The following is a 25,387-nucleotide window of genomic DNA, read 5'->3' on the forward strand; positions in this document are numbered from 1 at the left end:
AAGACAACTGTCTGCATGACGCTTTTATGGTCGAGGTCAAAGTTCTCGACTAGCAAGTCAAAGGTCGCGGGTTCAAATCCCGACGTGCGCAAGTAAATTTTATTTGATTGATTTTGGGTATTTTACTATTTATTTATTTAAAATAATATGTACAGCATTCTGGATCCAGTCGACTAGGAGCAGTTGGGACTCTTGCACGGAATTCATGTAATATATATATCGTCAACTTAGATTTCAAGGTAGCAAAGTTACAAATTTGGAGAAACTGTGCTAAGTACACAAAAGCATCTATCCCACCAGTGTGCTATCCTGGCGATCTATTTCTTTCAATATTTAGTGATCAAGAGATACACACATAATTTCCAAAATACAATTTTTTGAATTATTCAAAAAGATAAGACTACAAAATATTTATGTTCAAAGTTTCACTACTCTATCTTTAAAAACAAAACGAAAAATTAAAACAAATAAAATGTAACATTTTTGTCACCAAACAATCTTTGTCAGCTTTATGATTTTGTGGATTGGCTCCCTCAACATCTATGGTGATGATAAATTCGACTCAAGTTTTCCTGGCACCTATATTTAAGGAGCATTACTAACAAAGCATTTAATTGAGTAGGACATCAAAGGTTTAAATGCAACATAAAAGTTAAATCATTTTGCTAAACGTCATCCACACCAGCGACAAAATGTATTTACAAGTTTTGGGAGATAAATTCAATTGAATCTTTTAGATGTAAATGGATACAAATCAATATTGCAGTTATGCCCTACTTACATAAATACATTTTATGTGTTTTTAACAGTAAACATTTCTATATACCTAGTGTCGCTATGGCTAAGGTGTTCATTTATAGGCTTGACGAACATAAAATAGTATTTAAATTTAAAATCTATGGCAAAACGGATAACATACACTATGTGTATAGCCTTAAATTAAATGTACGGTTTCTGAGAGAAAGTCCAATTATACCCAATTTTCCAATCATGTCCTAAATCTTGTATAAATTTCGTTAATAAAAAAATATTTTTTGTTAATTAAGTGAATCGTAAGTGAGCTACCAGGTAAGTATGGTACTGTATATCATCTCCATATATAGTTAGTAAAAACATAGATCATTGTAGAAATGTATTATATATTTGTACAGCGCCCTTGAGGTGATATTGCACAAAAAATACGTTATAGAAATCATTCAAATATAATCATAATTATGTGAGGGTAAGTAGTATACCTGCATTTTAAATTGAATCGTACATTAAGATATTTTTTACTTGAATTTGGTTGTTGATGTGGGGGGCTGTTAAGTGTGTTTCGCACTAAAAATACATTTCTGAAAAAAAAAAATTTTCAGAAATAAATAGTGGTACTTTCTTGTTTCAATTTAATTTTTATATGAATATCTCACAAGAGTCCCAACTGCGCACATGCGTCTGAAGCCAGCTAAATACCGCATCCCCAAATGGGGTATGTTGTGATGCTGGAAAAGCGGTGAAGGGAAAGAGATGGGGAAAAGGAGGGTGGAGAAGTATCTTTTATTTCAGATGACTATGGTCACCAAACATGACTAACGTACTTTAAAGCAATGTTCTGCAGATTCTGAATGGTGGTCTTTCACCAGGGCGTTACTGAGAGTAAGTATCTACCACTCTAGAATGTGCCGCATATATATAGGTAGGTATTATTGTTATGAAATGAACTTTCTTTAAATTTAAAACATTCAACCCCGTAATATTTTCTTAAAATCAAGTACTTTGTATTTTTAAATATTTTCATATGGTAACCCCTTGGGGGCGTTGACCATTATCGGGAGAGGCGGGGCGAGGGAGTCCTCAGCTCCGAACGAAGGGTAGACGCTCTCTTTGATTTTAGCTCTGGTAGCGAGAGGGTGTTACGTGCTCCGCTTTGAATTCGAGACTTGCTTTGCTAAACAGTGTTTGTCAATTAATTACTAGTATATTTCGATTAATTTTTTCTACTGCCTGCCCCCTGAACGTCTACAAAACTACCTGCGGTATCGTTCCATGCTTTATTATATTAATTTTTGTCTCTGTTTTCTTCCCATTAATTTAATATCATTTTTCATTGTTTTAACCGTCCACAAAGAGATTTAAGCTTTTCCTACGCGTAGATTCCCGTGCTGTAATATAGGTCTTCTTGAAGGCATTTAAAAGCACCACAATAATAGTGTTTTATTTCCAAGAAACCCTTTTGTTCTACCCACTTCTAGAAGGCGTATGTTCTCTCTTAATACCAACGAACTGAAAACATGAAACCCTGCTTGAGCTAGCCAGGTATTCTTGAATATATATTACATTTCTTTACGCGGTTCGATCCCGTGGATACCCTTCATCTAACATTATAAATATTTTTAAAATAAAGACAAACATTCCCGAGTTACGAATAACCCGACAATCTTTGGAAATCTCATACTACCACCACAGTAAGCGGAAAATGTTGCTTGTGTCGTGATGGAATACTAATACTGCTTGTGTCGTGATGGAATATTGAACACATTACCTTGGTCGGTGAATATAAGTGTGTTATTTAATGTTAATTAAATGTAAAATAAAACAAATCATTAAATAAAATTAGTTTGCGAACACCGGAAAATAATATGTTAAAACAGTGACCTTTGGATTTGAAGTCGACTGCACTACCCCGAAGGTCATCCACGTCTGAGTAAATTGATGACAAATATTATTTTCTTCCTGTTTTTTCTTTGTAATGTATTTTAAACATAAAATTCAAGCGTTATTTTTAAATTGAATTTTAATCAAATATTATAATGTTAAGTTCTTCATAGATTTTTAGTATTTATATTTATTATTGTGGCCATGGCTATTTTCATGGTTATACAAGCGCAAACAGCTGTCAAAATAATAAAAATAAACACAAATCCTCGAAGAACATCATATTTGCTTTGCATTAAAAAAATTAAATAGAGTTCTACGAATTAAAAAAAAAAAACTGAAATTGAATGTTGTTTCGTTAACATTAAAACTCGTTGAAACATATTTTCACAACCGTAAACATGATTAAACACATATTCACAATTGCAAACAAGATGTAATATTCACAACTGTAAATATAATTATAATTTATTTTAAGAAATAGGATACCATGCAGAGAAACATTAGTAACTAAAGTTCGAAATTATCGTGTCTATATATAAGTGTCTGAGGCGTGTGGCGTGGATTTGAATTTTGAACTATCTACTATAAACTAATCTACGGTTTTATTCCGATATTGAAGAGAAATGTCAATGATAACAAGAGATTTCAAAAAACCACACCCATCTCCTTTTCTCATCCCTTAACCCTAGATTCATAACCATTCTTCCCACAGACCGCGCAAAACGTAAATTTGTTTCTAGGGTCTCGAGTGAAAGAGAATGATGACCTCTCAAGTACCTTCCTAGATTGCTTGTTCATTAGTAACGCGGGTGCGTTTTCCTCGCAGTGAAGTCTTGTGTACAAGTTATAGGCCTTTGAACGTCTGAGAGACGAATGTTTATGAATACTGTAACTTTTGACAAGACTGCAAGCTATTTTGAAAACATTGTTTTAGACGAGTTCTGGTTATACAGAGTAAAAGTAAGTATATGATATTATTCTAGATGAGTTTTTATTTATAGTTACATCTTATTGTATCGTTCAAAATGTATTATTGTGTGTAGTTTACATCATATCTTTTTATTTTATTTTAGAATGGATGATCGGCAAATTGATGACTATTTTAATCGTTTATGTGATTCTGGTGATGATGATTTTACCAGTCAGCAAAAGGATGTAGAAATCAGTGATGTCGAAGATCATGTGGAATTAGATGAAATGGTCCCGACAAATTCCGACAGTGATAACGATATGGTTACGTAAAAGACACGAAATGCCAACTTTGAAGATATGCCTAAAAAGGAAAATCGCCGAAGTTTTAGATGAAATGCCTACCATTGCCACACCTGGTCCAAGTGGTACTCAAAAAAAGGTTTGTGGTTATTGTGATTATAAAAAACGGCAAATGACAAGGTTCCAATGCAAGCAATGCAAAAAGTATATATTTGCATGGACCATCGCGGCTTCATGTGTGTGGAATGTACCGATTAAATTTAATTTTAGCTCGTTTATTATTTTTTTGTTACCTAATTAAACATATCAAAGAGTGCCATACTTAATTTATTTATTTTATTTACAAGTACCCGAAAACTCGTCACTTAAATTTAGTCGTCTGTGAGATGAATGTTTATGAATAATGTTTCTCTTAGATAAGGTTATGAATCTAGGGTTAATGCAAAATTTTACACTTCTTGATGAAATTTTGTACACATGACGTTCAACATAAGAGAAAAATTACTATCTTTATCTGATTTCAAATTTTTTTCGTAAATCCCGCGTAACGCCGGGGATTTTAGTTGTGTCAAATATTTTTGCTATTTGCAACATTGTCCACTGCCGTTATATGAAATTTACTGCTGGAAGTGGATAAATAAAACAATTAACGCCCGGGTTGCCGGCAATGAAAGCAATCAATTTCAAATATAAAGTTTCAAATATAAATGAGATATGGCGTGGAGGCGTACCAACTCACGCCAGGCTAGTATGACCAAATTTTTTTTTATTTTTTTATAGTGAATACCTCACAAGAGTCCCAACTGCTCCCGTCTGGAGCCAGTGAGACTATGGCATCCCCAATTGGGGGATGTTGTGAGGCTGAAGGTAAGTGGGGAAGGGAAAGAGGAAGGTGGGGAAGTACCTGGCTATTCAGATCTAGTCACTAAACACGGCTAAAGCCATTTGGAGCAACGTTTCAATTCTGAATGGTGGTCTTACACCAGGGCGATACTGGTAGTATCTTCCACTCTGGAAGGAACGATCAAAGCGGCAAAGCCAATGAAAGTTGTGTGTTTGGTGTGTAAGTGGAAATAATTAAAAATATAAAACATCATTGAAGAAGAAATTATTAATTATTAGCTCATAAAAGTTTATATGAACAAAGGCATAATGTTCCATACCTTTATCAAAATCTGAAAATCCTCTCGGTAAGAGCAATTATGTGGTATAAAATAATTTTTCAGCACATAAATAGCCCTATGTACATAAATAGACTGGAACACACTTACAATACTCGTTTTACATTAAATGAAGGACTAATCGTACCAAAGCACGTAAACAAATATGGACAAAGAACGCTAGACTACATGATACCAAATTGTTTAAATATGTTACCTGCAGAAATCAAAAAATGTACAAATATAAAAAGAAATTTTTTGTTGAAACACTGCAACGCTGTCCGAAACGTTGGCTAAAGAAGAAGTTAGCGCAACACGGCATAACACCCCAAAAACAAATAACAAAAATACTTTTGGCCGTGAAAATTTTAAATCGTAATTAACAGTAATGTTTAAAATACTTAGGTCTTATTGGACGAATGGTTAGAGGCGTTTCCCAGGTAAGAAAGAGATCTTGGGCTCAATTCCCAGTTGAGACCATTATCTTTTTTTTTTCTGTGTCTTATTCTGTTTCATCTATCGCTTTGATTTGTTAGTATTATTTTCTTCTTAAATGATTTATTGTATTGATGGATGTCACCTTTAAAAGTTTTTAAAAGAAGTTGTTTGATAAATTGACTGTAAAAAAATATTTATTAAAACCCTTAACTGCATAGTGTAACACATCTGATATAATTAGCTTTTTTTTAATTTTTTTTCATTTTGACATCTGTTGGTGGGTTTTGGTATTACAGTATTGTTTTTACATTATTTCTGCATAATAATGTTGTCGAAAAATTACAATAGATTACACACAATAATTTGAAATTTTGATTTTAAACTTGAGAGTTGGAGGTTACAGATTGTGTGCATTTTTATGTCCAGTATTATATCAAAATATAGTGTTTTTTCGACGTGTTGGATCGTAATTATATTATTTTACAAATAATAAGGTACGTTTATGTGTTTTAAACATAAATTTTATGTGTATTATGTATTTTGACAGTCTAAATTTGACAACACGTTATTATATCATATATGTAACACTATGCACTGAGACAATATTTTGATATTTGTATTTAGTCATTACTAATTATAGCATGACGTAGTTTCAAAATGGCAAAGAGGGGTTTATCCAAAAAGGAGTTGGACGAAATAATCGGCGTTGATGAACAAATGTGTTCAACTAAAGCAAGAAGTTATATGGAACAGTACATGCCCATGAAACCCCACAAATGGGGTTCTAAACTTTTTGTATTGAGTGGCGTATCTGGTTACGCTTATAATTTTGAATTTTATTCTGGACAAGAGAATTGCTTGCCAAGACTTGAAAGTGAACCAGACTTGGGAGCCTGTGGAAATATTGTTGTGCATCTATGTCGCGTAGTACCAAAAAACTTGAACCACAGACTTTATTTTGACAATTATTACACCTCAATTTAACTTTTAAGCCATTTGGCTTGCATAGACATTCAATCTCTTGGGACAGCTAGAAGGAATAGAATCCCTGAAAAATGCTCCACGAGGAACAAGCTCAGAATTTAATGGATCGTATCAAGGCGTTGAAATGTCTAATGTTGTTTGGAAGGATAACAAGGTGGTCACATTACTATCGTCTTTTGCAGGGGAACTTCCAATGAAAACGTTATGACAAAAAAAAGAAAACTAAGGTCACAGTTAACTGCCCATTTGCTATAATAGAGTACAACAGACATATGGGAGGTCTTACTAGACAGTGTCATGGGAAGATATAAAATTGCGATGAGAAGCAATAGATGGTATATGAGTGTGCTATACCACTTAGTTGATATGACTATAGTAAATTCTTGGTTTCTATATAGAAGAGTACAAGATTAAAAAATGCCAATACAAAAAATATTATGCGTCTCGCCCAATTTTAAACCCTAATTGCTCGATCTTTATGCACCGTTGACTCTAAGTTTACCAACAAACGAACTGGTCGGCCAAGTGGAAGTTTAGAGCCCGTTTTACAAAAGAAGAAAAAAGGCCCAAAATTAAATGTCCCACCAAAAGACATAAGAAGCGATGAGGTATCTCATTGGTCAACATGGCACGAAAAGGGGCAGAGGTGTCAACTTCCTACCTGCAATGGTCTGACGTTCTGCAACTGCCAAAAGTACAAAGTCCCTCTATGTTTTAATAAGAACAAAAACTGTTTTACGGCATTTCATTTAAATTAATACTTTCCCCTGTTTTTATTTGTCTTCATTTTATAAGTCATAAATTAGTTCGCTTTATTCACTGATAATTATTTTTGTAAAATTAGGTAAGAGCATTTTAGACATGGATGCATAGTGTTTCACATATGATATGATAACGTTTTTCTCAAAATAAACAGAATTTAAGGATAAATATTTTTTTAATTATTTTTCCCTATTTTTAATTTATAAAAAGAATGCAAAAAAATATATTTTTTTAAATTAAAAAAGTCATGCATTTAAGGGTTAAAATCGGGTATGTTTATCCGTGACACTATCTAGGTTATTCATAAGAAACTTTGTTTCCATTTAAGAAGATAGACATTAGAAAAATGAGTTGCCAGATGATATTTGAAATATGACGTTTAATAAATAGGTCCCAATAGCAAGTTGGTTAAGACACCTGTCCCGGTAAGACAAGAAATCCTGGGTTCGATTCCTAGTTGAATCTGTTACGTTTTATGTTGCTGTGTCCTGTTCTGTTTCATGTCTCGTTTAGATTTATAAGTATTATCTTCCTATTCAAAGATATATTACATTGTTGGGGATAACCTTCAAAAAAGTTAAAAAGAAAAAGTTATTCCTGAATATGGTAAATAATTATATATACAACCAATCGCTCGAGCGGTTATAGGACCACCATCAATATTACTATTTGCAGAAGACTTAACCAGGCCTGCGATTCTGGAGTTAAACGATCAATCGTTTTCGTATGCGCCGTCTTCGAGTGAAAAACTACTAGTCGTCGCGACTAACTTTTTCGAATGTTTCAATTTTACGTATTCTTGAGCGTCGAACGGTCGAAGTTGGTAGAAGAGATGATTATATTGGCACCCCTGTGAATATTGTCTATGTTCCTGATGTTTTTGGGATTTCTATGGTGTGACTGTCAAACAGACAACAGTTATTCGTTATTCAAAACAGAAATGGCTGCGGGACATATTACAAATTGCCAAAAGCAACTCTTAATTGAGCTTGTAAGCTCCGATAAAGACTTAGTAAGTGGGAAATTTTCACCTACTTTTACATTTGCGGAATCCGCGCGGTAAAACGAAAATTGACAGCTAGACTAGATTTTGACAGCCAATTCCATAGAAACGCCAACAACCTACCACTCGCTACCCTGTTTCTACTGGTTATACCCAGTAGTTGTTGTGTGGAATGACTTTTGACGTTTGGCGTCGAAGTATGTACCTTCGACCAATTTCGGGAATAGCAACGACGACCAACGTACGTACTTTCGACGGCGATTACGAGCGCCCTCGATTCAGGAATAGAGCCCCAGGAGAAAAAACCTTGGATGCTGTATTTATCCTTTCTTCTTATGACTCTTAAGTGCAGAGTTGTTTTGCTCGTGCTATTTAATATAGGTACAAAGATCGTTTTGGAAACACAGTCTACACTCGGCTGGGAGGAAGATCACACGTTATATTGTGTGACCGTGTTCTGTTAGCAAAAAAAACTTACATTTATTCATGATGGCAAGAAAGGCCTTTGTGATTACGATATTCTGCGGTGAGTACTTACAAACATAAATTATTATACACATTATCGTCTTATGAAGTTTGTTGTTGTTGGGTTAAATGAATCAAATGCTTTATTCAAGATGAAGAGATTCAATATTATATCTGTTTTATTTTTGATTGCAATGACAACCATCCGATCTTTTTGTGCCCTCAAAAAAACTCTAGTCTTTGTTCTCCATATCAAACGATGACGTATCGTTTGTCATAAGATCTTTGTGTTTTTGCTAGTATTGCGAATTTTTAAAACGAATATGTCACTGAATTATATATAGATTATAAAAGGTTACATTCGTAAATACTTTTAGAGGATTGCATTTTACATTATATCTTAGATAATTTTAGTACTGTGATCCGTAGTATACCTTATCATTTATTTTTTATTTTTAAAATTTTTTTATTAGGTACAATATTTTTTACAATTCAGATTTTCCAGTAATGTAGGCCTCACTGGGTGGCTTACCCGTGCTGAGGCCTTCATTTTATAATATGAAATATAAACTACATAATAAATTTAATGAGAAAAATATACATTTAAAATTAAAAATACATAATAATATATTTAAAATTAAAAAAAATAGTACATTGAAAATAATCTTGTGTGTTTGTGAGTGATGTGTGTTTATATTGGTTTTGTGTGTTACGTGAAGGTTTTATTTGTATTTTATGCTATGAAATTTTGGTAATATTGTCTTTCTTGTTCTTTAATCCATTTTGTAATTTTGTGTGTGAATTTATTTTTATTTTCCTCAATTTTAATTTCAAGTTTTAAACTGTTGAAAGCTTTTATTGCATGGTATTGGTAGTGTCTTTGTCCAAAGATTGAATTTATTGTCGGAGTTTTTATGTTTTCTTTGTACGCTTGTCTAAATGGTCTGTTAGTGTTATTTTGTGTATGTGGAAATTTATTTTTTTTTGTCAAAAATGTAGTTTAGTAGTGTTAAACATAAATTAAACATGTTAAACATTAAACATAACCCTTTCGTGTTTTAATGAAAATTAACGGAATTTGAATTTTGAGAGTCAGCAAACATCGTTATGCTAATCATGATTCAAGAAGCGAGCCAAGGAGACCGATAAAATACCACGAAAATCCGGTTTTTTGTCGTCAATTTACGTTTTTTTAAAAATATTTTTTGATGTAAATTACACACTTTAGAAACGAAATTCTCAGTAAGATGCGTAATTATTTAAACAAAGTATTTTCCTTGGAAGCTGAAAAAAACAAGTATTTCTGGTCAATGCTATAAAAAAAAGGATTTCTGTTCAATGCTATAAAAATTTACAGCATATAACATGGTGTCTAGGAGAAAGTGGTGGATAACCTTACAACTGTTGATGGGGTACCCCAAGGCTGTTCCGAAAATGGAATATTGTGGTTATTAAAAGTCCCACTTGACGAAGATTTAAAAAAAATAACTAGAAAAGCGTGGGACAAAACAAGATATACAATTATGGCCTCACAGTTTAAGGTTTACTACTTACCGGATACCATCTAGAAAATAAAGAAAAGGTTATTATTTTTCCCTGAACTGTTTGATATTATCTAGGAACTTTTTTTTAAAGATAGACAAATATTACCGAGTTACGAATAACCCGACATTATTGGAATTAGCCGAGAGATTGAACACGCTACACCTGGGTGGAACCCAAACGCGATGTCAACTCGGCCACCGACCGGTAAAAATTGTTAACTTTGGGTGTAACACTTGTAAAACATCAATGTAATATATCGTTGAATGAGAGGATCATACTAATAAAACGAAAAATTGAACATAAAACAACATAACACAAAAAGCCAACGCTCTTAATTGGGAATCGAACCCAGCATATCTTACTTGCAGGGACAACGAATATAGCTACCCAGTTGTCATTATTGTCGATTTCATATTTCAAATAAAGAATTAACAATATTAACTTCAACTAATTTTAGCCATATTTTTGACTACGATCTTTTTGAATGATTAAAAAGGTCTAAAGAATTTATTTGTAACCTGGATAGTGTCTCGGATAAACACATCCAATTTTTATTCACATGGGATACCAATGGCCGAGTATTTAAATGCATCGTCCAGGTAAGGTAATTACCATTTTGGATACCATTTTACCTGGGCCACTACCGTTACCTTTTTATTTTTCCGTTTTATATGAATATTAAAAAAATAACAATTATACTGGCGAAGACCTGCGATAAATCAGGGAAAATTATAATTGTAAGAAATGTGCATCCTAAAAGTATTCTCTAAGAAAACATTGCCCTTTAAAAACAAATATTGGCAATTTTCTTCGTAATTGAATTATATGTATTGGTTGATAAATTAGCGAGATATCGGAAAAGAACATTTGATTGAACATCGTTAGCACACATAAAAAATCATCTCTCAAACATTTAAGTTAAGACATACACATTTCAAATATAGAGTAATAAATAAAATCACTTGCTGATTAAAAGTAGTTACACATTATTGGTTGTCTTCAAATATTTATCAATTCCAATTTTGAAAAATTTAAGTTCATTACGCAGTTATATTTAAGTATGATTAGATATTACGTACAAATAAATATATGCACGAATTGCGACTACCATAATACGGGAATTTGCCTACCGTGCTAGTCGAAAAGCATATAAAAAATTATGTACAATAACTTATATTATGAAAAAATATTATCTCATTTGACCTCCAAAATTTGGCATAGATCACCGTGCTGGACATTTGAACTTAGTTACTGTATTATAAACAATGTTTATTTTACTTTTTTCTATTTTTCCAGGACCTATTGTATTTTCGACCCAGAAACCTTTAACTTAAAAATATTGCTGATTTGTTCCAATCCAGTTAAAAACGGGATTGCAGGCTGTCTTAAAATAAACTTTTAGTACATTTCTTATAAATCGGATCATGTATTCATGTACCTGCATTTGCCCTGATAATATTTAAAGACGAAATGCGAAAATCTTTGAATTTTTATGAACACGTGTTCCGACATCGCGATAACACATTCGTGTTTTACTGAAAGTTTATTAGGAATCGCGTTTTTAACCAGGTAACGTATAATTTTACGATACTTTTAATAAATTAACAATATTTTACATCAGCAAGTTTTCTCCGTGAACTCGCGTGAGAACTTTTAGGCTTTCCGAAAGCATTATCAAACTGCTTAATTTAAACCGACAACGTTTAAAAGGTTTTATGTTATCGAGTAGACCTTTCTTAGTGTAGGTCCAGGATCATATTTTTACTTTTTTCTCTCAGATAATTGATAAATTCTTCTATTTCAGTGTTTCTAGCTCTTCAACTGTGTCCTTCTTACCAATCACCCACCGAGAGAAGAGTCAAACGACAGGACGACTTTGAACAACTTCTTGAAGATCTCTTTGGCGAGACAAGATCGTATGTCTTTTATATTTTTCTTAAATTTTCCAATTGTTTTGTCATAACCACAATTTTTGTACGTTGCAACTGATGACTGTACAATAATAATTAATGTCGAAAGCATCCTTCTTGCATAAAGGTATTTATTTAATTTAATCTAATCAGAGTACGTAAGCCACAAAATACTTATTTCGAGGAATGTTGTAAAAGTAATGATTTTGTATTCTGACTATTTTATTAATTCACAAGCACGCACAATTATTATTTTTTCTTAAAACCAATGAATTAATATGGGTAGTTATATATTTATAGTCTTAAAGCAAATATTTGTTTATTTTTACTAAATTCCATAAAAATTCTTCGTGTAATACATATATATTATGTCAGTAGAAGCCATTGACATAAATACAAATACGCGTTATCACAAACTTATCAAAATAAGCAAAAAAATATCTACATATAACTGCCTACCTAGAATGGAACGGAACGCATTACAAAGAGAAATGAATGAACAGATGAAAAAGCTATATTAAAGAACACCCGTCGTTTCCGTATGGCGGCCCACTAAAGGGCGAGCATGCAGCAAAAATCCATGTGAATATTTGTTTTTTAAACGATTTTTGAGCACGTGTAAATGGAAAGAAACTCCATTAGATTTGGTTTTTGCTCGTGAATGATTTGTGCACCTTTCAAAAAGCACAGAAAGGATTTTTTTCACAAAAAGAGCCTAGAGTGACGTGTTCGTGGCAGCCGGTGACAGCTTATCTGAACAACGAATTTATATGCAATACTAAACGCAGTAAATCTCAAGTATGTCCACGGGACCCAGTTCAGTGAAACCACGCGTATTGTACCATGAGATGACTCTTCCTTTCATCCTTTGAATTTAATTTTTTTTGTAATACCTAAGTGACCTTAGGCCACTGGCATTAAAATATCCCTAGAACTCTTTCTCCCTTCGGTAGCTACGAAGGCTACTCATGGTTCTCAAGTAATATATATATACATTTATATAAAGACAAATGTACTTAGTTAATTAATACGCCGGTTACGACCTTCAACGTAACTCCCTCGTATTTAGTTGTAATTAAATCCCACCAAACGTTGTGTGATTTTTTGCTTTATGGTATCGGGTTTTTAATTACTTTGTTTGGTAACCCCTAGTTCTCTTTAGGACAGGGATGAAGTCAGAGTTGTTAATTTCAAAGTTAACGAATCGAAATTGGATCAAAATACCTGAAACCCCCGCTTTCTCCATACTGTCTACCTTCCCTAATCTGATCTCCTTAGAAGTTCATCTAAGCCGTCCTCCCGACCTGCCATAAAACCTTAATACACAAAACGAAAGTCAAACATAATTTGTTAGTACATTACAATCATAATTTGTCCTCCGGGACCTCTGGATCGCCGACCTCTCCTACTAGATGGGATAACATGGGACTAATTTTCAGCGTGTTAGTACGATTCGGTTATTGCATATATGACGAACTCGGAATATTACTTTGCTAGCAAAAATCTGGCCCCTTCCTCCTGCAAGACGTGAAAATGATCCGTATCGATCTGGGTTTGGCATGATCACTCGACCCAATCTCCTAGTTGGTGCCTAAGTCACCGTGTCCTAGTTGACCATTCCTGTGGTCGTCACATACTACGTCCAAATCTCAACAGGGTCTCACGCTCCCAGATTCCAACTCCTCCGAGAATTACGTCTACTTAGTACGAACCGGTTTCGTTCTATATGCAAAAATATACTTGCGGTCTTTGTGGAGAGCAGTTTCCTAGGCTGCTTCCCATCCTCTGAGAGGGCGTGTATGCAGCCGTAGTGTATCATCCCGATAGTTACCAGACCACATACATCCCCCCTGCAGACAGTACATATCAAGAAATATATATAAATTTACTTTGTTTTGTTTTTATAATCTGCAATGTACTATTTATACAGTACATTCCAGACCAAGCATCGCCGAGAAGGAGTTGTGAATTCCAACCAGTTCGCTTGATACATAAATACTAATATAAATGCTAATAATTACGATACACATAATATATTACGGTTTTGTTTGTTTGATGATTTTATTTATAGAGATCACCAACTCAGATATGACCTTTGGCCATGTCCCCAGTCTCCCCTTTCTCCTGGCTGCCACCCTGCTTATTCAAATTTTCCCACAGGCACCACCTGATCTTGGGATCCTCCCGCTAAGTGAATTTAGCTATGTTCGTAGACTTCCAATCGCAACTCAAAATTTACTTCGATTATCCCTCAGGCACTGTCTGATTTTGGGATACTCCCGTCAAATGAATTTAGCTATGTTCGTAGACCCTCGATTGCTGCTCAAAATTACTTCAATTATTCTCAGACACTAGCTTATTTTTTTTTTGATCCTCCCGTTGAATGAATTTAGCTATGTTCGTAGACCCTCGATTGCTGCTCAAAATTACTTCAATTATTCTCAGACACTAGCTTATTTTTTTTTGATCCTCCCGTTGAATGAATTTAGCTATGTTCGTAGACTTTCAATTGCTGCTCATAATTACTTCAATTATTCTCAGACACTAGCTGATTTTTTTTTTGATCCTCCCGTTGAATGACTTTAGTTATGTACGTATCCTCGAAGCAAACCTTTTATTACCCAAGTGGCCATTCATTCAGCCGCCGTATTTTTTTTTTGAAACCAACTCCGCATTCCAGTGCTGTTTCTAATGTCTCAGTTAATCTTCAAGGCCGTCTGCCCCTGCAGACCCTAATAAATCAACCTGTTTTTCAGCACAACTCGAGTCAATGCCCTATCCATTTTAAAGCCGGTTCGGTCGACCCACTTATTTGAATTATCCCCACGATAAATAGGTACTTTACCTACAATGAACTATAATGACAAATTCCGGTTACGTCCCTAGTCCATAGAATAATTGATAATTGTTTTGTCATGGAATAAATGATATTTATTTTATCAGCTTATGCATTCATTCGTACATACACATACATATGTTATTTGATAATACGTACATAATTACGGTCCCAACTGGCGCCTTCAAAATAACTGCCGGATTAGCAGCCTCCATCTTTGTCCTGCAAATATATTATATTCGTGCAATTTACTTACCTGAGCCCCTCTCCTCTAATCCACCGGGATAGCGACGGCAAAACAACCTGTTCTTATACTTCCATCCGCCTATCAATAATTCCTCTATCAGATTGTAAATGCCTAATTTAAACGCGCGCCCTGATTATCTCACTGAATTGAGTCCTCTAATCTCAGTAATAACTTTTTTTTGTTCTTACTATTTGCTATAACGAGGTATGGTTATTATTTAGCGCACGAAGTGGAGTACGCGATTTAATTTTCCCTTTTCATACCAGTACTAAAGTATTATTATTATTTCTATCATTTTCGATTGAATTCGCGGGTTGGCGTGAACACTGAATCTGAATAATTCTCCGAGGTCCGAAATTCTCTGAATCCGATATTGATTATTTTATCTTTAATTATTGTTGTTATCATTTTCCTAGCTTAAATTTCTGGCAACGAAAGATCGCGTTAACCTCGAATTATAGCCGTCTCCCCTCTCCCTTTCAACACTTCGTATTAACAACTCGGCTTATAACGCGACACCGTAGTGTCGTTTCTAATCTTTTTTTTTCACTGAATTTAAATTAATTAAATTTTTTCAACCTTAATTTATTATTACGCCAAATACTGTGTTTAACTATTTCTTTGAAATTCTAAAATCCTCTAAGGTCCGATGCTAATATTATTTTTTTTTTCCAAACACTGAATCTAACTGTACGTTTTTGACTAGAGAATTTTCCTAAGTCCACAAATAATTACCAAGCAGCGCGACGTGTTTGAACGGTTCCCGGCGATTTTCAACTCTCTCAAAATTCACGAAAGGACTTCCCGTTTTTTCTAAAATCAGCCCTTTTATAGTCCCGTTTCCTCATTAATCACGTCAAATACATGCTATTCTAACCTTTATCGACTCGTATGTTCTTTTCTATTTCGTCCATAGTCGCATCATGCTAATTAGGCCATTCTGATCATTCCAAGAAAGTTAACACCTTGGCATTCGTCTCATGTGACAGAAAGATCAGACGCGGACTAGGAAGCGGTCCCGTATTCCCATACGGCGTTTTCTATATTACGCTCTAGTGCGAACTGTCTTTTTGTAATGTGAATTCCGGCCTTTTATTTTTAAATGCTACCGTGTCCACACAATTTATTTAATGGCCGTCGTTTATGGTGTGATACGCTTTGTCCTTAACGCTTTCACGAACTTAGTTTTGGTCTTCTTCCCTATGCCTTCGACAATTTAAACGGTGTACACGTCCGTTTCCCCCTCTACCTTCCAAACCAATTCCTCCCGACAATTCAAACGGTGTACACGTCCGTTTCCCCCTCTCAGTGTGTTAAATCTCCCGCGTACGATCGTCTCCCACTTCTAACATTTAGTTCTCTTCCCTTACAAACGGTCTAATATAGCTATCCTATTTTTTTTTCGATTATTTCTATTTAAGGCTCCCATCGATACTTGCTTTTAGTTGAGACGTCCCAGTTTACATCATCTCGTTTATATTTTTATTCCACGTTTTAGTCCGCATCGGTTTGATACCCTGCCTGTTCCTTCGACCAACTTTATCCCAAGAATTATTACTGGATTCTTACAACCCCTCTCTGTAATTCTGGGTGTAACTTCGGGTGGTACCTCCAAACGCCCATCTCCTGTCCTTTTCTCCTACTTCATCTCGCATCGATCATAGGCCTTAATCTCCTGTCACAACAAACCCGAACGTACTCTCTCATAATTTCCCCACTAATTGTTTATACATTAATTTTAATGTATTTTCGTCTCCATAAGACGCGGGTTAATTTTATCACCTCGTTGGATCGTTATTAGCGTCCTAATGGCCCAAAATCATGTCCGTATTTTTTTTCAAAATCAGTGCTTTCAAGTGTCTGACATCGCCAACCTTTTTTCCCTTGGTATCCCTCTCGCAACTAACTTCGCGCCATCATTCTCCTGTAACCTCAACGCTGTTTCTTTGCGGTTCCACGTCATGCTTACGATAGAAGTTCAATGTTTGCTTTTTTTTTCCACTTTTCTTACGTAATTTGCCTGTTTTTCCCTTATTTCTGTTGTTTTCTTTTAATTGACGCGTGTAACTGCCCTCTCCCCCAATGATTTCCACTCCCGGTATGTCTTAACGTAGGATTCTACCAATTTCTCTCAGTCCCCAGTTCGTTTCGCGTTATGTCCCTTACCCTTCTTGAAACACGTCCCCCTCGTTCGTCGATGGTTTACGATCCCGTTTCCGCCACACCCTTGCATTCCAAACCCATGACGTCATCGCACTACCCTCTACCAAGGTTCCGTTTTTTTCCTGTAATAAATCGAGATAGCCCCTCCCGGTTCAAAGTCCATTCCTTTGTCTGCTTCGGTAAACCACTCCCACTTGCCGCCCCGCATCCTCTAGATCCTCTTGATTGGTGGGAGATTAAATCGAGGCCTACGATTGGTCCATCTCTCTACCTCACAGAGACATCTGCCTTCGATCCTGTAAAGCTTCATCCACCCATCCATTTGATTGTAATTACCTATTTTTCGACTCTGCCGCTAGAGGTCTCCGCCTGTATTATCTCAGTAAAAGTGCATCATATCACACCCTCCTCTTGTCGCAGTTTGCCGTGTATACCACTTTTCTTTCGCTTTCCTCTCACCATTTTTCCTCTCTCTTAAAATTTTTTTTTTCTATTATGTTTTTCTTTCTCCTCTCCCCTTTTTTTTTTCGTGGTAGACACTGAAACTGGGACAACATCTAGAGAAAACTAAACTCCCCCTCCTCATCCCCTTTCCTGTCCTCATCTACGCCCTCTCACCTCTCTTCCCCTGTTCCCCCTCCTCATCCCCTTTTCCTGTCCTCACCTACGCCCTCTTCCCCTGTTCCCCCTCCTCATTCCTCTGGACTGATCGCAATCTCTGAATTTGAACCTTATTGTCTTTTTTTTTTTTTCTTTTCGCGTTGATTCTAACGTTATTTTCGTTTGTTGGCCAATGCAACCTTTTTCAGGCCCTCATGAACGCAAGGAGACACCCTTCTCCCATTGCAAATCAAAAAAAAAATTTTTTTTTTTTTTTTGAGAACACCTCCCTCGACTCGCGTGTTGTGGTGATCTCCAACCTGGTTGAACCGAGATCTCCCTTACAAATGGTTCAAATCAAAAGATTGATATTCAATCTCGCGGTTCCTATCTGACCATTTGGATGACGGGTGGCGTTGGTGTACAACCTATTGATGGTATATAAGTGTATTCCCACACACATTTACTTTGAATTTAAATTTGTCATGAATGTTTAGTTCGTACAAACCGCGCCCTCCCGTCACACAATCGGTGTACATGGTTGAGTCTAGCTTTGTTTTTTTTTTTTTTTCATTTTCTTAAACTAATCGTTCATTCACTCAATCATGCCCCGCCCTCTTTTTGTTAAATTCTCCTAAATCCTAGTTGCAGCAGCTTTTCTTAACCCTACGTTTGCAATCCATAAACTAAAAAAAGACTTTCTAAACACTGCATTGGTAACACATTTTTTTTTGCTAAACCTAGTCGGATAACCATCCACCTCTAAATTTTTACCTGAGCATCTCCTCCCCCCTGGATCTGCCTATATTGTAACATTTTTTTTTTTTTCTCTAATTTCTATAATCTCTATTCCTAATGAAACGCATTAACTTCTTAACAGTATCCCTACAAACTCCCTACATCTAGATAGCTCTAAACTCTCTTAACTAAGGATTTATTTATCTCTTTATTTTTTTATTTTTTTTTCTCCCGACGTTAGAATTTTTTTTCTTACTGAACTTAATTTGTCGCATCCTTACCTAGCATGCTTGAGGCATCAGGAGAAATTTTTCAAAAAATTTTTTGTTTTCTTGAACAGGGGGTGTTCCCGTTTTTTTTCCATTTATTCATGCATCTCGGTGATTATCACCCCCGGACTACGCGCCTCTTTCTCTATGTAATATCTCGCCAGATGGATTGCATTGTAATCTCCTCTTATTTCTCGGGTTATCGGGTCCGCCAATGTGTATGTGTTACTATACCTCACCGCGGCTATCACATACGGCCCTTCATATAATAATGCGAATTTCTTTATTTGCCTCTTCAGTAGACTTGATTGCGTAATCTTCTTGAGTTTTACCAAGGTGCCTATCTCGTAAGTCACTAATCGTTTGTTTAGATTATAATAATGTTGCCGTCTCTCCGCATTTTTCACTAAGTTCTTCCGGACTGCTTCTCGCACCTCTTCCTTTGTTCGCGCCGGCCGATTGCATTCCTTCGTATATTTGTCTAAACTATATTTTGGAACCTTCCCAAAGGCCACCTCGTTCGGAGAAAAACCCGTAGAGCAATGTACAGTATTGTTATATGTCTGTTCAATATCATTTATAAAGTGCCCCCACGTCGTGTGACTCTCGTGGCAGTATATACGAAAAATGCGACCTAGCTCTTTGTTCACCCGCTCTGTGATGTTATAAATTTACTTAGTTATTTTATGTATGTTGCCTTTCTAATACTATTTTTTTTTTCTTTCTTATTTATTTATTTATATATTCCTTTTTTTTCAAATGATGATAAGTGATGTTAAGATTTCGTATACAGGACATACATATGTATGTGCACATACATATATATATCTATACACATATATAATTATTTTTACACAGTTATATGAAGGGGAAGCTCTTCCCCGATAACCACGTTATATTTCTATTTAACGATACCTAATCAATCCGAATTTCGACCGTATTCCTAAATAGTCTATCTCTCTATTTAGGTATTTTAAATTCCGAATGAATGTATCTAATCTTCTTTGATACAACTCGCAATCCTAGGAAATAAATTGTACAGCGCCCTTGAGGTGATTTTTCACAAAAACGACGCCCCACAAATTATCCAATTATTATTATTATTATTAATGATTGTTGTTGCCGCGATGCTAACGAATATCCCGTGATTTACCGTTTGAACACTAACAATTCCTTATCTACGATTTAACGTCTTTCTTTTAATAGGCGTATCCCTATCATGATATTTGCGCGATTTCTATCTTGAATTTGCAAAAATTATTTTTCAGTGTTCGTAAGACGTCCTAACATTCTTTCCTTGTGTATTGCGAAACCCTATTTTTTTCTTAAGCAGGTACGCACGCTTATGGTTGTTACGATTGGGCCCTAAACTTAATTTATGGTTTGCTTATACTTTTCGCAGCCCGGCCGCTTTTGTCTAGACTTGTACCGCTGTCAGTGATTTATTTTCTGTTTCGTAATATTTAGAACTCTTTCTTTTCGTTATTTTTTTTTCATTAACAACTCTTTCCCCACTCTAGGTATGCCTATCCATTCTCCTGGTCATGTTGGCCGCAGTTGAGATGACTCTTCCTTTCATCCTTTGAATTTAATTTTTTTTGTAATACCTAAGTGACCTTAGGCCACTGGCATTAAAATATCCCTAGAACTCTTTCTCCCTTCGGTAGCTACGAAGGCTACTCATGGTTCTCAAGTAATATATATATACATTTATATAAAGACAAATGTACTTAGTTAATTAATACGCCGGTTACGACCTTCAACGTAACTCCCTCGTATTTAGTTGTAATTAAATCCCACCAAACGTTGTGTGATTTTTTGCTTTATGGTATCGGGTTTTTAATTACTTTGTTTGGTAACCCCTAGTTCTCTTTAGGACAGGGATGAAGTCAGAGTTGTTAATTTCAAAGTTAACGAATCGAAATTGGATCAAAATACCTGAAACCCCCGCTTTCTCCATACTGTCTACCTTCCCTAATCTGATCTCCTTAGAAGTTCATCTAAGCCGTCCTCCCGACCTGCCATAAAACCTTAATACACAAAACGAAAGTCAAACATAATTTGTTAGTACATTACAATCATAATTTGTCCTCCGGGACCTCTGGATCGCCGACCTCTCCTACTAGATGGGATAACATGGGACTAATTTTCAGCGTGTTAGTACGATTCGGTTATTGCATATATGACGAACTCGGAATATTACTTTGCTAGCAAAAATCTGGCCCCTTCCTCCTGCAAGACGTGAAAATGATCCGTATCGATCTGGGTTTGGCATGATCACTCGACCCAATCTCCTAGTTGGTGCCTAAGTCACCGTGTCCTAGTTGACCATTCCTGTGGTCGTCACATACTACGTCCAAATCTCAACAGGGTCTCACGCTCCCAGATTCCAACTCCTCCGAGAATTACGTCTACTTAGTACGAACCGGTTTCGTTCTATATGCAAAAATATACTTGCGGTCTTTGTGGAGAGCAGTTTCCTAGGCTGCTTCCCATCCTCTGAGAGGGCGTGTATGCAGCCGTAGTGTATCATCGCGATAGTTACCAGACCACATACATCCCCCCTGCAGACAGTACATATCAAGAAATATATATAAATTTACTTTGTTTTGTTTTTATAATCTGCAATGTACTATTTATACAGTACATTCCAGACCAAGCATCGCCGAGAAGGAGTTGTGAATTCCAACCAGTTCGCTTGATACATAAATACTAATATAAATGCTAATAATTACGATACACATAATATATTACGGTTTTGTTTGTTTGATGATTTTATTTATAGAGATCACCAACTCAGATATGACCTTTGGCCATGTCCCCAGTCTCCCCTTTCTCCTGGCTGCCACCCTGCTTATTCAAATTTTCCCACAGGCACCACCTGATCTTGGGATCCTCCCGCTAAGTGAATTTAGCTATGTTCGTAGACTTCCAATCGCAACTCAAAATTTACTTCGATTATCCCTCAGGCACTGTCTGATTTTGGGATACTCCCGTCAAATGAATTTAGCTATGTTCGTAGACCCTCGATTGCTGCTCAAAATTACTTCAATTATTCTCAGACACTAGCTTATTTTTTTTTTGATCCTCCCGTTGAATGAATTTAGCTATGTTCGTAGACCCTCGATTGCTGCTCAAAATTACTTCAATTATTCTCAGACACTAGCTTATTTTTTTTTGATCCTCCCGTTGAATGAATTTAGCTATGTTCGTAGACTTTCAATTGCTGCTCATAATTACTTCAATTATTCTCAGACACTAGCTGATTTTTTTTTTGATCCTCCCGTTGAATGACTTTAGTTATGTACGTATCCTCGAAGCAAACCTTTTATTACCCAAGTGGCCATTCATTCAGCCGCCGTATTTTTTTTTTGAAACCAACTCCGCATTCCAGTGCTGTTTCTAATGTCTCAGTTAATCTTCAAGGCCGTCTGCCCCTGCAGACCCTAATAAATCAACCTGTTTTTCAGCACAACTCGAGTCAATGCCCTATCCATTTTAAAGCCGGTTCGGTCGACCCACTTATTTGAATTATCCCCACGATAAATAGGTACTTTACCTACAATGAACTATAATGACAAATTCCGGTTACGTCCCTAGTCCATAGAATAATTGATAATTGTTTTGTCATGGAATAAATGATATTTATTTTATCAGCTTATGCATTCATTCGTACATACACATACATATGTTATTTGATAATACGTACATAATTACGGTCCCAACTGGCGCCTTCAAAATAACTGCCGGATTAGCAGCCTCCATCTTTGTCCTGCAAATATATTATATTCGTGCAATTTACTTACCTGAGCCCCTCTCCTCTAATCCACCGGGATAGCGACGGCAAAACAACCTGTTCTTATACTTCCATCCGCCTATCAATAATTCCTCTATCAGATTGTAAATGCCTAATTTAAACGCGCGCCCTGATTATCTCACTGAATTGAGTCCTCTAATCTCAGTAATAACTTTTTTTTGTTCTTACTATTTGCTATAACGAGGTATGGTTATTATTTAGCGCACGAAGTGGAGTACGCGATTTAATTTTCCCTTTTCATACCAGTACTAAAGTATTATTATTATTTCTATCATTTTCGATTGAATTCGCGGGTTGGCGTGAACACTGAATCTGAATAATTCTCCGAGGTCCGAAATTCTCTGAATCCGATATTGATTATTTTATCTTTAATTATTGTTGTTATCATTTTCCTAGCTTAAATTTCTGGCAACGAAAGATCGCGTTAACCTCGAATTATAGCCGTCTCCCCTCTCCCTTTCAACACTTCGTATTAACAACTCGGCTTATAACGCGACACCGTAGTGTCGTTTCTAATTTTTTTTTTTCACTGAATTTAAATTAATTAAATTTTTTCAACCTTAATTTATTATTACGCCAAATACTGTGTTTAACTATTTCTTTGAAATTCTAAAATCCTCTAAGGTCCGATGCTAATATTATTTTTTTTTTTCCAAAAACTGAATCTAACTGTACGTTTTTGACTAGAGAATTTTCCTAAGTCCACAAATAATTACCAAGCAGCGCGACGTGTTTGAACGGTTCCCGGCGATTTTCAACTCTCTCAAAATTCACGAAAGGACTTCCCGTTTTTTCTAAAATCAGCCCTTTTATAGTCCCGTTTCCTCATTAATCACGTCAAATACATGCTATTCTAACCTTTATCGACTCGTATGTTCTTTTCTATTTCGTCCATAGTCGCATCATGCTAATTAGGCCATTCTGATCATTCCAAGAAAGTTAACACCTTGGCATTCGTCTCATGTGACAGAAAGATCAGACGCGGACTAGGAAGCGGTCCCGTATTCCCATACGGCGTTTTCTATATTACGCTCTAGTGCGAACTGTCTTTTTGTAATGTGAATTCCGGCCTTTTATTTTTAAATGCTACCGTGTCCACACAATTTATTTAATGGCCGTCGTTTATGGTGTGATACGCTTTGTCCTTAACGCTTTCACGAACTTAGTTTTGGTCTTCTTCCCTATGCCTTCGACAATTTAAACGGTGTACACGTCCGTTTCCCCCTCTACCTTCCAAACCAATTCCTCCCGACAATTCAAACGGTGTACACGTCCGTTTCCCCCTCTCAGTGTGTTAAATCTCCCGCGTACGATCGTCTCCCACTTCTAACATTTAGTTCTCTTCCCTTACAAACGGTCTAATATAGCTATCCTATTTTTTTTTCGATTATTTCTATTTAAGGCTCCCATCGATACTTGCTTTTAGTTGAGACGTCCCAGTTTACATCATCTCGTTTATATTTTTATTCCACGTTTTAGTCCGCATCGGTTTGATACCCTGCCTATTCCTTCGACCAACTTTATCCCAAGAATTATTACTGGATTCTTACAACCCCTCTCTGTAATTCTGGGTGTAACTTCGGGTGGTACCTCCAAACGCCCATCTCCTGTCCTTTTCTCCTACTTCATCTCGCATCGATCATAGGCCTTAATCTCCTGTCACAACAAACCCGAACGTACTCTCTCATAATTTCCCCACTAATTGTTTATACATTAATTTTAATGTATTTTCGTCTCCATAAGACGCGGGTTAATTTTATCACCTCGTTGGATCGTTATTAGCGTCCTAATGGCCCAAAATCATGTCCGTATTTTTTTTCAAAATCAGTGCTTTCAAGTGTCTGACATCGCCAACCTTTTTTCCCTTGGTATCCCTCTCGCAACTAACTTCGCGCCATCATTCTCCTGTAACCTCAACGCCGTTTCTTTGCGGTTCCACGTCATGCTTACGATAGAAGTTCAATGTTTGCTTTTTTTTTCCACTTTTCTTACGTAATTTGCCTGTTTTTCCCTTATTTCTGTTGTTTTCTTTTAATTGACGCGTGTAACTGCCCTCTCCCCCAATGATTTCCACTCCCGGTATGTCTTAACGTAGGATTCTACCAATTTCTCTCAGTCCCCAGTTCGTTTCGCGTTATGTCCCTTACCCTTCTTGAAACACGTCCCCCTCGTTCGTCGATGGTTTACGATCCCGTTTCCGCCACACCCTTGCATTCCAAACCCATGACGTCATCGCACTACCCTCTACCAAGGTTCCGTTTTTTTCCTGTAATAAATCGAGATAGCCCCTCCCGGTTCAAAGTCCATTCTTTTGTCTGCTTCGGTAAACCACTCCCACTTGCCGCCCCGCATCCTCTAGATCCTCTTGATTGGTGGGAGATTAAATCGAGGCCTACGATTGGTCCATCTCTCTACCTCACAGAGACATCTGCCTTCGATCCTGTAAAGCTTCATCCACCCATCCATTTGATTGTAATTACCTATTTTTCGACTCTGCCGCTAGAGGTCTCCGCCTGTATTATCTCAGTAAAAGTGCATCATATCACAACCAGTAACCCTGATCTTCTCTTTTAATTCATCTATGGTGGAAACAAGCGAATT

At 36.1% G+C, this 25,387-nt stretch overlaps 1 protein-coding gene across 1 annotated transcript in view; it reads left to right on the forward strand.

The window, feature by feature from the left end:
* The first annotated feature begins 8,564 nt into the window (after positions 1-8,564).
* LOC149419683 (uncharacterized) overlaps positions 8,565-25,387 on the forward strand; it is a 29,627-nt gene continuing 12,804 nt past the window's right edge. The window contains exons 1-2 of the mRNA XM_089636987.1: positions 8,565-8,722; positions 12,011-12,122. Coding sequence (XP_089493113.1) covers positions 8,683-8,722; positions 12,011-12,122 — 152 coding nt within the window. The 5' untranslated portion in view covers positions 8,565-8,682. The remainder of the gene's footprint in view (positions 8,723-12,010; positions 12,123-25,387) is intronic.

The sequence above is a fragment of the Hesperophylax consimilis genome, chromosome 11 (assembly GCF_061612785.1).
Source record: "Hesperophylax consimilis isolate HC1 chromosome 11, BYU_Hcon_1.0, whole genome shotgun sequence".
Classification (NCBI taxonomy): domain Eukaryota; kingdom Metazoa; phylum Arthropoda; class Insecta; order Trichoptera; family Limnephilidae; genus Hesperophylax; species Hesperophylax consimilis.